Genomic DNA, 16,441 nt, shown 5'->3' on the forward strand with positions numbered 1-16,441 from the left:
ATTGCGCTAACATTTGAACACAGGAGCCAATATGTTCTTTCAAACTCCTGCTCCCAACAAGACCAATTCCAAAATATTAAGATGCATTGGGGAGAAAAACTTATCACAGATGAACTTTAGAAAGTTGTGGAAAGTTGAAAGAAAAAAAAAAAAGTTGAAGCACTATATCATATTATCTCTACCAGAGAGCAGAGAATATTTCCTTACTAGAGAAATCTCATAGTTTATAAACCAAGATAACTGGTTTGTAGTTTTTTTATGTTATTAAGAATGTATTCCATTATCTATTTGCTTTACCTTGTCATAGCAAAACTTTTTTTTTTCTTTTTTGAGACAGAATCTCGCTCAGTCACCCAGGCTGGAGTGAGGTGGCACAACCTTGGCTCACCTCCGCCTCCCAGGGTCAAGCAATTCTCCTGCCTCAGCCTCCCAAGTAGCTGGCATTACAGGCACATGCCACCACGCCCGGCCACCTTTTTTGTATTTTTAGTAGAGACGGGGTTTCAACATGTTGGCGAGGTTGGTTTCAAACTCCTGACCTCAAGTGATTCGCCCTCCTTGGCCTCCCAAAGTGCTAGGATTACAGGTGTGAGTCATCGCACCTTGCCTCATAGCAAAACTTTATGGCATGAATGATCTATTTATAACATACAGTTTTTAAAAAGTGGATTACCAACCTTAAACTGCTAACCACCAGGTCAAATGTATTTTCTCTGAAGGGAAGGAATTCTTCATCAGCTAAAACGCTGACAGTAGGAATTTCTGTTTCTAAGGAATTTTTCTAATGGTAAGAAAATAAAAGATTAAAAACACATTTATGTAGAATCTCAATTACTAACACAATCACTGTTTGTTAAATTGAAGTCAATGTTATATTTACTCGGCAGTTTCTACCCCCTTTCCCAAAGATAGCACAGAGAAGGCACCCAAAAAGCATTTCTTAAATGACTTAACATCAGCCAGAAAAAATGGCTAATTATTTGAAACAACATAAACAGGATACCCACCTCACACCAAAACAAATCTCAGAAAGCTGAAAGTTTGGCTGGGTGTGGTGGCTCACACCTATAATCCCAGCACTTTGGGAGGCCAAGGCAGGCAGGTCACTGAAAGTCAGGAATTCGAGACCAGCCTGGCCAAAATGGTGACACTCCGTCTCTACTAAAAATACAAAAATTAGCTGGACGTGGTGGCACGCACCTGTAATCTCAGCTAGTCGGGAGGCTGAGGCAGGAGAATCGCTTGAACCCAGGAGGCAGAGGTTGCACTGAGCTGAGATTGCACCACTGCACTCCAGCCTGGGCAACAGTGCAAGACTATCTCGGGGGGAAAAAAAAAAAGAAGGCTGAAAGTTTTAGTGAAACAACCAAAGTCCTAGAAGAAAATATGGGTGGACTGGACCTTTTACCCTTAGATGAAAAAGCCTAGGTAAACATAACTCAAAAGCCAGAAACTGTAAAGGAAAAGATTGATATATTTGATGATAAACTAATTAAAACTTTCTATTAATACAAATCGATAAACAATGTAAATAACTGAGGAAAATATTTACAACATATATAATGAAGGATTAATATCCCTAAAAACCAAGCTCTTACAAATTACCTAGAACACATGACAGCTAAAGTAGATGAAGGACAAGGTGCAGGCATGTCACAAAATTATTTACAAAATTCACAAGAAATACCAACAGTCAAAAGACATCAGCAGCTGTTAGACTGATGAAGACAAAAAGGCTGGCCCAGTGTTGCCAAAGCAAACTAGTAAAAAGTAACTTTGTCATTTTTCAGTCTTTCTAACGGCAGTCTGAAGATGCATGTCAAAAAATTTTTAAATGAACATTACAATGAATCCATGAATTCTGCTATCAGGAATTTACACCCAGGGAAAAAATAAATCAAACATACAATATGGCTTCACACAAGGATTTTCACTGCAGTGCTGGTTATTGAGAAACTAGAAATGTAACTGCCCTTCAATAGAAAGTTTAGCTAAACAAACTATGGAGTATTCATATATTAGAATACCATGTAGCCATTTAAAAAAATGATATATGACACACATATATATGAATTCACTGACAAAAAAATGATGTGCTGTAAATAACATGGAATATTAGCATAGTAATGTTCATACACAATTGTGTGTTGTGGGGGCGGGGACAGTTATATATCTGCAAATGTGGAGACCAAGTGTCACCAATGGTTGCCTCTGAATGGTAGGACTAGGGGTGATTTTTCCTTTGTCCTTGGTATTTCCTGTATTAGTTCCTTTTCATGTGTCAGAAAAGATAGTTTGAAGGAAATAAAAATAAAGAAATCAAATATGAAAAATCACGAGATTAGAAACCAACAGTATTAAAAAACTACCTACCAAAGCATTTTCTGCAATGTCAACTTGGAATAACTTTCCAATAGTTTCCTGCAATGGAATAACTAAAGCTGAAACAAACAAATCCAGTCACAAACAACTGCTGACATTTCTAAAGGTAGAAGTATTAATTATATTTTAATTTTCAGCTTTATAAGGGTATTTTTCTGCATATAACCAGTATGGTACACAAATACTTTTAATAACACGTATCCTTTGTTACATTTAACTATATGTAATAAAATAGAGAACATGAGTATGCGTATTCAACATCCTGAGTTTACTACACTGGGTGAGGACTTCCATGTTAAGTTTTCCATGGCATAACATGCTAAGAACTAGTTTCCCCGCTCTTGTGCCACAAAGGACCTGCAAAGGGTTTCCCACCTTTTAGTTGTTCATTCAGAGTTTACAGAGTAAAGAAAGACTTAACAGATACAGAGGCGTAGGGGTGAGGCTTAAGTGCTTCCATTTTCCGTGTTTCACCTACCCTCTCTCCTTTCCAAAAGGAGACTATGCTATTTCTGCACCAGAAAAACACTCTTTCCCCTTAACCCTCTTTTCTCCAGGATCCTGCTCCCTCCACCTCCATCTCTATCACTCTTTAGTCTCTGTCTTCTGTGTCTCCTTCCTTCACCTTACAACAGGTACAAGCTTTCCAATTACGAAAAAACTCCTCCCTCTATGCACCTTCTGGTTGTTTGGTTTATAATCCACAACTCCTTCCTAGATTCTTTCTCCCCATTCTGGGTATCTCTTTGCTTTTACAGCTCTCCTAATACTATCTGCAGTCTGCGCTCACTGTTCTCAGTCCTGCTTCACCTGACCTCTTTGAAGCACAGCATTGTCAACAGCCTCCTAAAAGCTTCTTCAGAACCTTCTACTCTGGTTGCCCTCTTCTATTAGAGAAGCCAATCGTTTTTTACTTTACCCACACCCACTTCCCTGCCTGAAACTTGGAAAGATTTCATGCTACCAACATGATGTTGCTAAATATGGAGCTGGGAAGAGATGTGCTCAATGGTTCTCATGAGCCAGCTCCAGCACACTCCCGTGAGGGGTGAAAAATTAGATCAACAGGATTATCTATCCCTGTCTCTCACTTGAAAATTTGAACTAGGAGACTTCGAGATAATAGCAGAGGTCCCTGGAGTTGGAAGAACATTTAGACTTCAGGGTGTGCGCAGTGGTGCGCTGGCTCTTGGTTGGGGACTGCTTTGTATCATTTGCCAACTTCCATGGTATAAATATTCCCACCAGGGCTGATGTCAAGCTATCAATATGATGTCACAGAACAGAAATTGGGAAGAGATGCTAACAATTGGCTCTCACAGGTTGGCCTAAGCTAGCTTCAGCTCACCATTGGGTGTAGCATATTCATATGGGGCCACACACTGATGAACACTACTACGGATAGACCACAGGAAGTAAAAAGAATGAAGGCAACCAGACAGCATTCATGTAATACCAGAGTGCATGTGAACAGGAAGAACGTTGTTTTGGTGTTTCAATATTCCCACCTCTTGTGAGGCCTGGCTCTGTTTCTGGATCCCTGAGTTACACAGGAGCCTCTCTGTAACAAATGTTTCTGCGTTTAAACTGGCCTCAGTGCATTTTTGCTTTCAACAATCAAAAGATACCTTACTAAGACTTTCCAGCTTACTATTCCTGGCATCTTTATTGGCTCTTCCTTTTTCTGCCAACCCTAAGTACAATTGCAGAAGGTTCTTTTCTATATTCTTGCCCTAGAGAGTTACCTATTTCTACGGTTTCAGCTGTCACTTCTGAAAGGGACTTCCAATTAAGAACCATAGCCTCCCCTTTGACAGGTTTACATTGCCTCACTTAATCCTCTTACCAACCTTTTGAGATGGGTATTATTGATCATATTTTATAAAAACTGAGGTCTAGAGCAATTGATTGGCCCAGGTCCGACTATACACAGACAGTGGCAGAGTTGAATTTTGAAGCCCTATCTGACTTCAAGTCAACGGTCTTAACCTCAATACCCCAGTTCCAGTTCCACATTTCCAACTACCTGCCAGCTATTTATACTAACATATTCCACTGCCATCGCAAACTCGACATATCTAAAACAGGAATGATCCCGTGCTCCTTGCCACATCACATCCCTTGAATTTTCCAGTCACAAAAAGCATAACTTTAACTCTAAAGTTATTTTGCAATAGTCATTTAATAAATCTTCATTGTGATTTAGGTACTAGGATTTAGTAGTGATAAAAAATAAGCAAATCCAGTAAGAGAGAACACCAAATAAACATACATCAGGAGCTTGTAAGTGCTATGGAAACAAATAAAGCAATTAGTCAGCAGACAGCAGGGGCACTATTTTCTAAAGTAGTCACAGGAGGAATCTTTGATGAGGTCAGCTGAGTAAAGATCTGACAGGCGAGGAAGTAAGACACATAGTTACCTTGGGGAAGAGCATAGAGCAAAGCCCTGGCCTGCTTGAAAGACTGCAAGGAGGCCAGAGTTGCTGAAAAGTTGGGAGTGAAAGGAAGATGGGATCAGAGACATGATAAAAAACCAGAATCCTAAGGGTCTTATGGATTAGGACTCTGGATTACTACTAAATTAAATGAGAAACTAACAGTTCCAAGCAGAGGACTAACAATGATTTGTGTTTTAAGAGAATTACTTTGCCATGATAACAGACTGTCAGGGACAAAGGTAGAAGCATGGAGACCAATAGGAGGCTACTGCAATAATCTAGGCAAGAGGTGATGGTAACTGGACAACATGGTGATGGTAAAGGTGGCAAGAAGAGGTAGAGTTTGGTTATATTTTGAAATGTAAATAAAAGCTGCTGATAGATTAGATGTGGGAGAGAAGGATATAAGAGGAATCAATAAAAATGTTTTTTGGCCTGAGTAACTAAAAGAATAGATTTGCTCTGCCTACCATATCCGATCACTCATCAAGTTCTGTTGATGCTTCTAGGTCTCTCTCATACATCTCGTTATTTGTATGTGTTGGCTCTCCATGGGTGGCAGGCCTTTATTTCTCATGCCTGCAATGCCTTTAACACAGCCTTCTAATGGGTTTCTCTATCCTTTCTCTTCCTCTTTCTCAAATGCCATCCCCAAATTAATCTTCCTTAAACATCACTATATCACACCCTACAGCATTCTACCTCTGTGCCTTTCCTCCTGCCATGCCCTGATTTCCAATGCTAGGAGCCACCAACTCAAATTCTTTCAAATCCCAGGTCAGATTCTGTGTCCTCTAAGAAGCCTTGACCACATGAACCCCTAATGATTTTTCTTTTCCCTTAATTCCTGTTGCACTTTAATGACTGCACCATTTCTATGGCATTTACTATTACCAATAATAGTGTTTTAGGAGCCTCACCACCCTCTTCCTCACCCTGGCCCAAGTGTATGTTTTTATCTAAGCAGGTTTTATGTAGAAATTTTACTTTATGGCCAGGCACAGCAGCTCACGCCTGTCATCCCAGCACGTTGGGAGGCCAAGGCAGGCAGATCACCTGAGGTCAGGAGCTCAAGACCAGCCTTGCTAACATGGTGAAACCCCGTCTCTACCAAAACTACAAAAATTAGCCAGGCGTGGTGGTGCACCCCTGTAATCCCAGCTACTCAGGAGGCTGTGGCAGGAGAATCATTTGAACCCGGGAGGCAGAGGTTGCAGTGAGCCGAGATCGCGCCACTGCACTCCAGCCTGGGCAACAGAGACTCCATCTCGGAAAAAAAACAATTCCACTTTCATCTTTGTGTCTAGCACAATATCGTATACATAGAAGCCAAAAGAATAAATTAATATCTTTATGGTCTGAATTATAAAGTGCAAAATACAATGTTATAAGCATTAATAAAGCTACTTATATTTAATCATACAGAAAGATTTCTAGTCAACTGATAAAATTAATATTTTTCTAGCTAAAAGTTAGTCACATTTTCTGTATGGATGCCAATCTGATTTTTATGGTAATTATAAAAAATGTGAACAAAGTGGGAACAAAGAGAAATATCTTATACAGATTCAAATAAATTCTCAGTAGAAACACAATATACAATGGATTCAGAGAAAAACCCTTTAAGAAAAAAATACTAAAGAGGGGAGAAAACCACCATTGTTTCTACCACTTAAAAAAAAAAAAAACAAATTAACAATTCTGATACAATTAAAATCTAAATATGTTGCAAGCTAAACTGATTCCTAGGAAAGTCTTTCTTTAAAATTAGCCAGTTACTTTTCAAAGTAAATTAAGTCACTGAATACATATACCTTATTCAAATATTGTGCAATGTAACCTCTTCCACAACCAAGATCCAAAGCAAGGGGGAAAGCTCTAAAAAAAAAAAAAAAAGACACAAAGGTTATGCTCTGTCCATAATACAGTCTATACATTAAGAATTATTTTTTCTTAAGTAAAATCATTTCAGTAAACACAACTTCCAGAAGGTTACATCATCTGTCTTTTCGGCCTCACCTTACAAGCTATATATACCAGAGCCTACAATACAAGGCAAGTCTGTCTGCTAGCTATTCATAGGACCTCGTGATGAGCCAGCTTTCCACTAGCTGTCTCCATGATGTGGACTCGAAGAACAGATCTAATGAGGATATTTTAACTCAATAATACATCCAGATAAAGAATGCAAAGAAGCTAATGTAAATCAACCTGAAAATAACTGACATACTCATCAATAATTATCCCTATTTCTCAGACTTGTTGAAGCAGTGGAACACTTAGAAATCATAATGTGAAATACCATTAAGTATTAATGTTAAACTAAAAAGAACTTGAATAATAAACTTTTACCGAAAACGTACCAGGTTCAAAGTACTGTACTAAGTGTCTCAAGCTAAGTAAGCCAAACCAAGTACCTCAACTAATAAGCAGCAGTCAACAATTCAGTGAGTCTGAATCCTGGGCTGGAACTATTATCCTCCATGCCATGCTGTCTTCTCTAAATATACTATGTTATGCTACATTGGTACAGACATCTAATTGTAGCCATAGGTTAAAAAAACAAACAAACAAACCTATAACGAGAAAACTTATCTACTAAGAACATTCTTCCTGAAAAACTTGAACAAGAAGAGCCCTTTGCAATTTGTTTTTAAAAAGCTTTGTCAAAATTATAGTACACGGCTGGAGAATCCCTGGTGGTAGATAACCTTATTTACCTAATGCCCTATAACTTGATGATGAACACAGGCAATATGGCACAGTTAGGTAGAGAGGCTTTGGAACTAGTAAGTAAATCTTCCATTTTTGGAGCAACCTTTCTATTACTCGCTTTTGGCCAAATGAAGTGGATTCAGGCTTGGAGATAGATACAAGTTGTACTTCCACACATTCTTTTCTTTCTTCAGGCAACAATGAAGAAAACATTTGCTCTCCAGACAAGAAAAAGGAGACTTACAGAGTGATTTAAATCACCAGTCCGAGTAAATTCTTCCAAGTTCTGCCATTTCAGATATCAACTTCTCAGCATTTAACCTCCTGAATTTCCACTCAAAAGCTGACGGTATTGTATTATGATCACCACCACTTACCTGGGTATGTCATATACACGGTCTGCGATCCGACTTCCAACCTGAAGGATGACAAGAGGCGTAGGTTAACAAGGAAGTAACACTCTTTCTCCAGTATTCAACAATCCACGGGTTACCTGTGTTTTAAAATAAGTACTTCTCTTTTTCCCCTTTTCAGTGTCACCACAGGAACTTTCTTTTCAAATCACCAGGAAACAAAATTGAGGCAAATTACTCCAGAAGTCAATTTTATGAAATCAAGACAAATATTCTTAAAAATACACAACACACACACACATATATATATGTGGTCTTACATTTCATGTGACATAAGATCACAAAGATGAAAAGCAAAAGGAATACAACGGGCACATTATTGTCCACGGATATTAGCATGAGGTACATAAAGTGAAAAATTAGTTGGGGTTTATTGTATATGAGTATGTAAGTGGTCACTTAAGAAAAGCTGTATTATCTGATGACTAACAAATTTTGTGGAACTCATAAATGAACAACTTTTCTGAGTGACACTGGCAAGTTACAAAAAGCCAAATCTGAGGAAAGTGCACCTCCCCTGCCCCAATCCCATCCCAAGTTAAGAGTCATAAGATAAACACCACCTTTTGCTGGCCTAGCTTCATCTGGCAGCAATATAGATGTGGGAGTCCAGTATTCCCCACATTCCACTCATTTCCTCATAAAGACCCCAGAGTTGCTACTAGGACTTAAAAGTTCCAAACACAGATGTACTTGCTTTTTGAGAGAAGGGCAAGGGAGAAGGGAGTATAGATGTTTTTTCCCAGGAGTCCACTTTGTACATCATTCTTTTTTTTTTTTTTTTTTTTTTGAGACGGAGTCTCGTTCTGTTGCCCAGGCTGGAGCGCAGTGGCCGGATCTCAGCTCACTGCAAGCTCCGCCTCCTGGGTTCACGCCATTCTCCTGCCTCAGCCTCCCGAGTAGCTGGGACTACAGGCGCCCGCCACCTCGCCCGGCTAGTTTTTTGTATTTTTTTAGTAGAGACGGGGGTTTCACCGGGTTAGCCAAGATGGTCTCGATCTCCTGACCTCGTGATCTGCCCGTCTCGGCCTCCCAAAGTGCTGGGATTACAGGCTTGAGCCACCACACCCGGCCTGTATATCATTCTTAATATGAACACCCTATGTTTATTATAAAAAGAACTCTTCATATACTTTATTTGTTCTAGTCCCACAAATTGGCAAGGCCTCAATCAAGTTGGAATCCAGGTACTTTCTTTGGAGGAGAAAGGGCTACGAGCTCACATCTTCCAAGTACACGACATCAGCAGTGTAGTCCGTGCACCCTGCCTTACAAATAGGATCCAGAAAATTTATTGGTAGTAAACTTCCTACGTCTATACTAGACATTATCAGCCTAAGACTTCCTGAGAAACAGACACCCTGTCAATCATCTGATCAGACGTGTGCTTGCACAGAGCTCTGCTCAAGCTAGGCGTTCAGTAACTGTTACATTATACTTGACTCCAATTTTGTTCCACTCCTGAATAAAAATTTACTGAGGACTGAACTTGGGAATGCGTGTCCTCAAAGTAGAAACCCTCAGTCTTTGGCCCATCTGGGCAGGGAGAAAGAGGTTTCTCAAACGGGCCAAGACAAATTAGAGATCTTAATTTGATCTTCCTAAAACATAAATCAGATCACTGATTAAAAAGAACTTCACATTCCCCTAGAGCAGTGCTAACAAAAAATGAGAGCCACATATGTAATTTCAAATTTTCCAGAAGCCACATAAGTAAAAACGAGAGAAATTTAATTTCAAATTTTAATTGAAATTTAATTTTACATTTATATTTAATATATTTCATGGAACCGAATATATCAGAAATACCACTGCCAACATGTAATCAATATAAAAGCTATTAATGAGCTATTTTACATCCTTTTTTCATGCTAAGTCACTATACTCGTGTGTATTTTACACTTACAACATCTCAATTGGACTAGTCAACTTTCAAGTGTTCAACAGCCACATGTGTGGCCGGCAGTTACCACACTGGCTGGACAGCGCAGATACAGAAGAAAACCCCAAGTCCCTATCCTTCAAGGCCCTGATGATTTGGACCCTCCTGACCTCCTCTCCCACTCTCCCTCTCTGGAGCTTCACTGGAGGCCTCTATCGGCCTCAGGGACGTTGCCGAAATGAATGAAAGCACGTTACAAATATCCGAAGCTGGGCCTTGCGAGATTACAGTACAGGCCGAGAGAGGCAGGGCTGCCAGTCAAGGTCAGACGGCGAGGTGGGGTGAGGTCGGGGCCTAGCCGGAGCTCGCGGAGAGGAAAACAAGCCTCCGCGTCGTCCGCCCCACCGCCCAGCCGGCTCACCTCCTCCTTCAGGTAGTCAAACTTCGTAGGCTCCGGCTGCCGGGCCGCCCAGTTCTTCTGTTTCCTTTTCAAATCCCGGTCGAAGATATTTAGCGCTCTGAGCGAGGTGCTCCCGCGGGGAGAGACACCAGAGGTGATTTCCCTACGGCCAGGGTTCTCCGCTGAGACCCTTGCCGCCCAAGGTCGCCGACATAAGCGCCACAGACCTGCCGGCCGCAGCATCTCCAGCTGCTACACCAATTGCCGGCACTTTTTGTCGTGCGCATGCGCCAGAGCGGCTTTTGTGCCTACTCCGAAGATCACAGAGGGATCGTGCAAGTAGTTTGGCCTACTTCGCTTGCCGTTACGGCAGAGCGCCACGCGGAGGATTGTGGGTGTGATCCCCCATGTGAGGCTCGGGAAGGACTCCCGACGGTAAGTGGGCATAAGCTCGAGTTGAAGAGCTTGAGGGGTCGTAGGTGTGGCGCAGGGGAAGAACTAGTCTCTAACAGGATCTCCTTCGGATCTGCGAGGGGTTTTGCCCCTCCTCCTGAGCCTTTTCGGCCTCCTTTTCAGGGTCGCTTCTCAAATCAGTCTGTTAGCTGTCCCCCTGCGGTACGGAAGGTGGGAAGGAGACCCTCGTTCAGGGGCCAGCCTTGTGTTCGCATTAGAGAGCGGGCAGAAGGGGAGGGTGGGCTGCGGGGATGTGGGCGCATGTCGGAAGTGAGGTCTGGTCGCCTTCCCCTCTCTCGAATTATCTGACAACGAGTGCTTTCGTTGTAAACATTTACAATACATACATTACTTCTGCTTGTTGGGGTGGTACCTACCTCGTAAGATTGCTCGGAGTGTTAAGTGCTGTAATAAATCGAAAGATGTATAAATGCACCAGCGATAGCTTCAGTTTTTCCTGGTTAGTGTAATTAAAAGGACTTGATTTTTGAATAAGGAATGCTGGCCTTTAAATTTTTTTTTTTTTTTTTTTTTTTTTTTTTGCTGTCAATAACGACTTTTGGCTCTTTGCAAAATTCCCATGCAGAGATGCTAAACAATTAGGGACTATTCACAAGGGAGCAATATTGCAATATTAATTTATACATACATATATATATGTTCTAGTGTGTTTTGGGGGGATCAACTCATTTGGGCCTTCATCACTTGTAGGATAAGATATTATAGAAATAAGTGATATTTATTAACTGGAGTGAGACTTTACGTGGAGATTCAAGTTTACTGTTTTATTTATTTTTAAACTTTTTATTACTTTTGAAGGATGATTGTATTTAAAGAGGGAACTTTGTGAGCTAAACCTGAGTTGATTTTGGTCGGTTTAGTTAGGATGCTAGCCTTATAGAACTAAAGGCTGTTGGCAGTAGCAGGAGATAAGGAGTAGCAGAATGAGACCAGAATGTGAAGAAACAAATGAGGCCAACTGAGGCTAGGGAATCTTACTTTTTTTTTTTGGTAGACAGGGTCTTGCTCTGTTGCCCCAGCTGGTGTGCTGTAGTGCCCTTAGGCTCACTCTAGTCAACACCTCCCGGGTGGAAGTGATCCTCTTGCCTCAGCCTCCAGAGTAGCTGGGACTACAGGCGCCCACCATGCTGGGCTCATTTTTCTATTTCTTGTGGGGTTTTACCATGTCACCCAGGCTGGTCCTGAACTCCTGGGCTCAACTGATCCACCCACCGTGGCCTCCCAAAGTGCTGGTGAGCCACCTCGCCCAGTCTAGGGAATCTTAATTACATTTGCTTTCAATTAGTAACACATACAGGTATACAGATAGAAATTCTAAGTGAGAACAATGGACATATATTTGTTCCCCTCCATAAAGCCCTGGGATTCTGCTTTGTCTGCTTTAAGTTTATTTCTCTAAATGATCTGTAATGGAAAGACGATATTTTGGTATGTTTCTGCTTTCTTGCATGTGACCCAGAATAAGTTGGAGAGATGAAATTAGACTTGTTACCTTTATTTTACATACATTAAACTGAGAATATATTGTGAATTTATGTGTTTTAAAACATTTAATTATGGTACTAACCATTATTACCATTAAAACATTTGTTTTATTTTTTAGTATTTGGTTTCTTCAAGCATTTGGTCAAGATTAAAAATTTAAAATGTCATCCAAACAAGAAATAATGAATGACCAGCGGTTTAGACGGGTCGCAAAGGACCCGAGATTTTGGGAAATGCCAGAAAAGGATCGAAAAGTCAAAATTGACAAGAGATTTCGAGCCATGTTTCATGACAAGAAGTTCAAGTTGAACTATGCTGTGGATAAAAGAGGACGCCCCATTAACCATAGCACTACAGAGGATTTGAAACGTTTTTATGACCTTTCAGATTCTGATTCCGATCTCTCTGATGAAGACAGCAAAGCATCAAATCAAAAGAAAATAAAGAAGAAAAAAACCCAGACTAAAAAAGAAATAGATTCAAAAAATCTAGTTGAGGAGAAAAAGAAAGAAACCAAGAAAGCTAATCAAAAGGGTTCCAAAAATAAAACTGATTTAGATAATTCTGAAGGAATTAAAAAAATGAAAACCTCATGTAAATTTAAGATAGATTCAAACATAAGTCCGAAGAAGGATAGCAAAGAATTTACACAAAAAAGTGCGAAAGAGAAAAAAAACATTGTTCAACGTACTACAGACTCTTCTCTCAAAGAAAAACGAAGGACATTAGACTCGGGCACCTCTGAAATTGTGAAATCTTCCAGGACCAAGCGTTCTAAGACAAGAGGAGAAATGCAATCAGGTAGATTGGAAAAACTTAGAGATTCTTGGGTGTTGCATTATTTATTTTTATACTGATCTTTCAAAAATGTAAACACATTAATAAGTATTTTCATAGTATTATGGAATGGTCAAATGCTTATCTGGAAATACAAAGCTATAAAAGAAATATGCAGTGATTATTAATTTTTGATGTGGCGCTAGAAGACAGACATGAGAATTTGAATCTTGAAGTTAAACAGTAATTTTGATTAGTAGTGAGCCCTAGTGAGAACTGTATTCTCTAAACAGATGTTGTATGTCATTACATGATAAGAAGAGATGTGTTTAAAGAGGGTAAGTAGGCCGGGCACGGTGGCTCATGCCTGTAATCCCAGCACTTTGGGAGGCCAAGGAGGGCAGATCACTTGAGATCAGGAGTTCAAGACCAGTCTGGCCAACATGGTGAAACCCCATCTCTACCCAAAACACAAAAAATAGCCAGACATGGTGGCACACACCTGTAGTCCCAGCTGTTCAGGAGACCGAGGCAGGAGAATCGCTTGAACCTAGGAGGTGGAGGTTGCGGTAAGCTGAGATTGTACCACTGCACTCCAGACTGGCTAACAGAGTGAAACTCTGTCTCAAAAGTAAAATAAAATAAATAGTATAAGTAGAACTCCATCTCAAAAATAAAATAAGAGGGTAAGTAGAGTTGAGTACTCATTCATTAATTTGTTCAACTGCTCATTAACTAGTGTGTGGCAGACAGAATATGAGTAAAGCATTGTCACCCATCTCAGGGCTGTCGCTAGCTTATATGATATCTTTATGCAAATTAGAAAAAGATATGCTCTCTGGACACACCGAGCTCCCAGGAGTCACACTTTGGTGAAGAGATGGCACCTTTGAAGCAACAGATTTTTTTGCCCCTGAGCAGACACAGCCCCCTCTGGAGTGCATGGCTTGGTGAGTGTAGGATGGCCTTGATTTTAGCCCTTCTTGTCCTTTAATAAATGCCCTTGTGCATGCTTAACTTTGTGCAGTGGCCCCTGTCTAAAGCAACATTGTCCAGCAGAAATATATAATTTTGGATTTTTTAGTAACCGCATTAAAAAGATGAAACAGGTAAAATTCTTTTAAATAATATATTTTATGTAACCCAATATATCAAAATTATTTCAATATGTAATCAATATAAAAGTCAATGTGTATTTTACTTTCTATTTTCTACTCATTTCAAACTAACATCATACTATTTTCATATTAATGTCAAGTTAGACAAAACGCGTTTCAAGAGCTCAGTTACCACATGTGACTACTGGCTAACATATTGGACAATTTAGGTCTAAAGTAGAAGAAAGTCAGAACCATAATACAAAGTGCAATAGTAGTAAGTGCCATAAAAGATGTTTAGCAGAAAGCCTTGGAAATCTGGAGGAAGAAGTCACTCAAGATGTGGTAATCAGAAAAATTCACAGGGAGCACACTACTTTGGGGTGTGGAAAAATTTAAGTTTGAGGACCGCAGTGTTCTACATGGAAAGAACTTTTTGAGCAAAGATGTGATTGGGCATGTTCAGAAGAGATCAGTAGTCCCATTTGATTGAAGGGCCAAAATGAGTAGCAGCTAGAAATGATTGTTTGGAACTAGGTGAGAGACAGCTGGCTCTGTTTTGTGTTACGTGTTTACTAAACTTATTAAAATTTTATGTCACCTTCAGCAGCAAGCAATTTTGAGTGTTGATGTTGCTGATAGTTGATGATGTTCAAATGAGCCAGACCTGTCATTACAGGATCTAAGGACGGGTCTCGATAGATCAAGAGGTTTTGATAGGCCTAGAGGTCTCGATAGGCAGATATCACACTGGGAAGGTAGAAAGTATCAGGCAGTGGAGTGAATTCTGAATAGCAGGGACTAGGGAGTCAGTGGTGGTATGCCATTTTACATAAGTGAGCAGCAGACCTCATGAGCCGTGGGAAGAAGGGATAGGAATCTGGTTACTGAAACTGAAGAATAAGATTGGAATGGGACCAGCAGCAAAGTTGATTTGGTGTTGAGTTAGTGAGGTAAGTTAGTCTAGGATCCACTTCATTTGGGGCACTGAATTAATATAACATAGCTGTATAATCCTTTAGATTGATTTTACAGACTCTTTTTACATATCTTTTCTCATTTAATTTTCTCAGTTACCTTGAGCAATGAGACTGTATCAGCGAACAAGGTTAAAGTGACTTATGTAAGGACATGGAGACCTGGAACTGCAACTCAAGTCTTCTGATTCCTTCTACCCCACTATGTTGTTTGCAGTAATTTTGTTGGTTCCACAGTTTAGGAAAGGCATTACTCATAAATAAGGATTACGCAGCTCTGTATATAATTTTCTGTTCATTATCCATTCATCAGTTATCATTACAGCAATTACTGTGTGCAAGGGACTGTTTAAGTGCTATAAAGTAAAGGTGATGTGAGGACTTGGCAGTGTGATATTTGTCATTATAGAATGTTCATGCCCAGCACTTGCACTCCTGAATATGTTTTACATAAATAATTGGGTGTGTGCAAAGAATGTGCATTGCAGCATTATTTTTGAAATAAAATGGTAACTGGCTGGGCACGGTGGCTCACTTCACATCTATAATCCCAGCACTTTGGGAGTGCGAGGTGGGTGGATTGCTTGAGGTCAGGAGTTTGAGACCAGCCTGGCCAACATGGCAAAATTTTTACAAAAATTTTGTAAAAATACAAAAATTAGCTGGGCATGGTGGTGCACAGCTGTAATCCCAGCTACCTGGGAGGCTGAGGCACGAGAATCACTTGAACCCAGGAGGTGGAGCTTGCAGTGAGCCAATATTGCACCACTGCACTCCAGCCTGGGCAACAGAGCAAGACACTATCTCAAAAAATGAAAATAAAAATAAAATGGTAACAGATCATTAAGAGATTGATTAAATGTTATATGCAAACATCTATGATCTATGAAGTTTTAAAAATAGGTTACAAAATAACAAATGATATGACCAGTTACTTAAAAAAAATTAGTAAAATCAGAGAAAGCAAATTTAGAGATATGGTTATATACTAAAATCACCAGTTATCTTTGAATGAAAAATTAGTAGTCACCTTTGTTTAATTTATTAACCATATTTTCCTAATTGTTTTTGGTTTCTAATGATCATTTATTATGTTTATAATTGGAGGAAAATGGTAAATGGTTTTTTTTTTTTGAAGTTGCTGGATAAGTAGTAATATTTACTGTCACTACTAGAGTAATACCGTCTAGGAGTAGAGACAGTTGTTTATATTCGTGTAACCCCACATTGTCTTCACAAGGCTGTGTACATTGTGGGCTCTAAGCAGATACTTTTTGGGTTTTATTTTTTGTTTTTTTGTTTTTTGGAGACAGGGTCTCACTCTACTGCCCAGGTTGGAGTGCAGTGATACAATCACAGCTCACTGCAGCCTCAACTTCCTGGGCTCGGGTGATTCTCC

General features: G+C 39.9%; 2 protein-coding genes across 11 annotated transcripts in view; one reads left to right on the forward strand and one right to left on the reverse strand.

Moving 5' to 3' along the window:
- NDUFAF5 (NADH:ubiquinone oxidoreductase complex assembly factor 5) overlaps positions 1-10,511 on the reverse strand; it is a 35,571-nt gene extending 25,060 nt beyond the window's left edge. For 7 of the 8 annotated variants that reach the window (XR_001447604.3, XR_013399743.1, XR_013399742.1 and 4 more), the window contains exons 1-5: positions 10,254-10,511; positions 7,915-7,955; positions 6,637-6,700; positions 2,374-2,421; positions 678-781 (exon numbers count right to left, since the gene is read on the reverse strand). Coding sequence is in view for 3 of the 8 variants with exons in the window: in XM_001083688.5 (XP_001083688.1) it covers positions 678-781; positions 2,374-2,421; positions 6,637-6,700; positions 7,915-7,955; positions 10,254-10,475 (479 nt within the window). In the remaining 5 variants the exon portion in view is untranslated. Of the gene's footprint in view, positions 1-677; positions 782-2,373; positions 2,442-6,636; positions 6,701-7,914; positions 7,956-10,253 lie in introns of all 8 variants that reach the window. The other variant, XM_077951188.1, reaches the window with a different exon arrangement.
- ESF1 (ESF1 nucleolar pre-rRNA processing protein homolog) overlaps positions 1-16,441 on the forward strand; it is a 130,025-nt gene that overhangs the window by 50,538 nt on the left and 63,046 nt on the right. Inside the window, exons 2-3 of one of the 3 annotated variants that reach the window (XM_077951185.1) lie at positions 10,644-10,667; positions 12,310-12,992. In XM_077951185.1, coding sequence (XP_077807311.1) covers positions 12,353-12,992 — 640 coding nt within the window. In that variant the 5' untranslated portion in view covers positions 10,644-10,667; positions 12,310-12,352. Of the gene's footprint in view, positions 1-10,623; positions 10,857-12,309; positions 12,993-16,441 lie in introns of those variants that run through there. The other 2 variants (XM_028828170.2, XM_028828169.2) reach the window with 2 other exon arrangements.

The sequence above is a fragment of the Macaca mulatta genome, chromosome 10 (genome assembly GCF_049350105.2).
Source record: "Macaca mulatta isolate MMU2019108-1 chromosome 10, T2T-MMU8v2.0, whole genome shotgun sequence".
NCBI lineage: Eukaryota > Metazoa > Chordata > Mammalia > Primates > Cercopithecidae > Macaca > Macaca mulatta.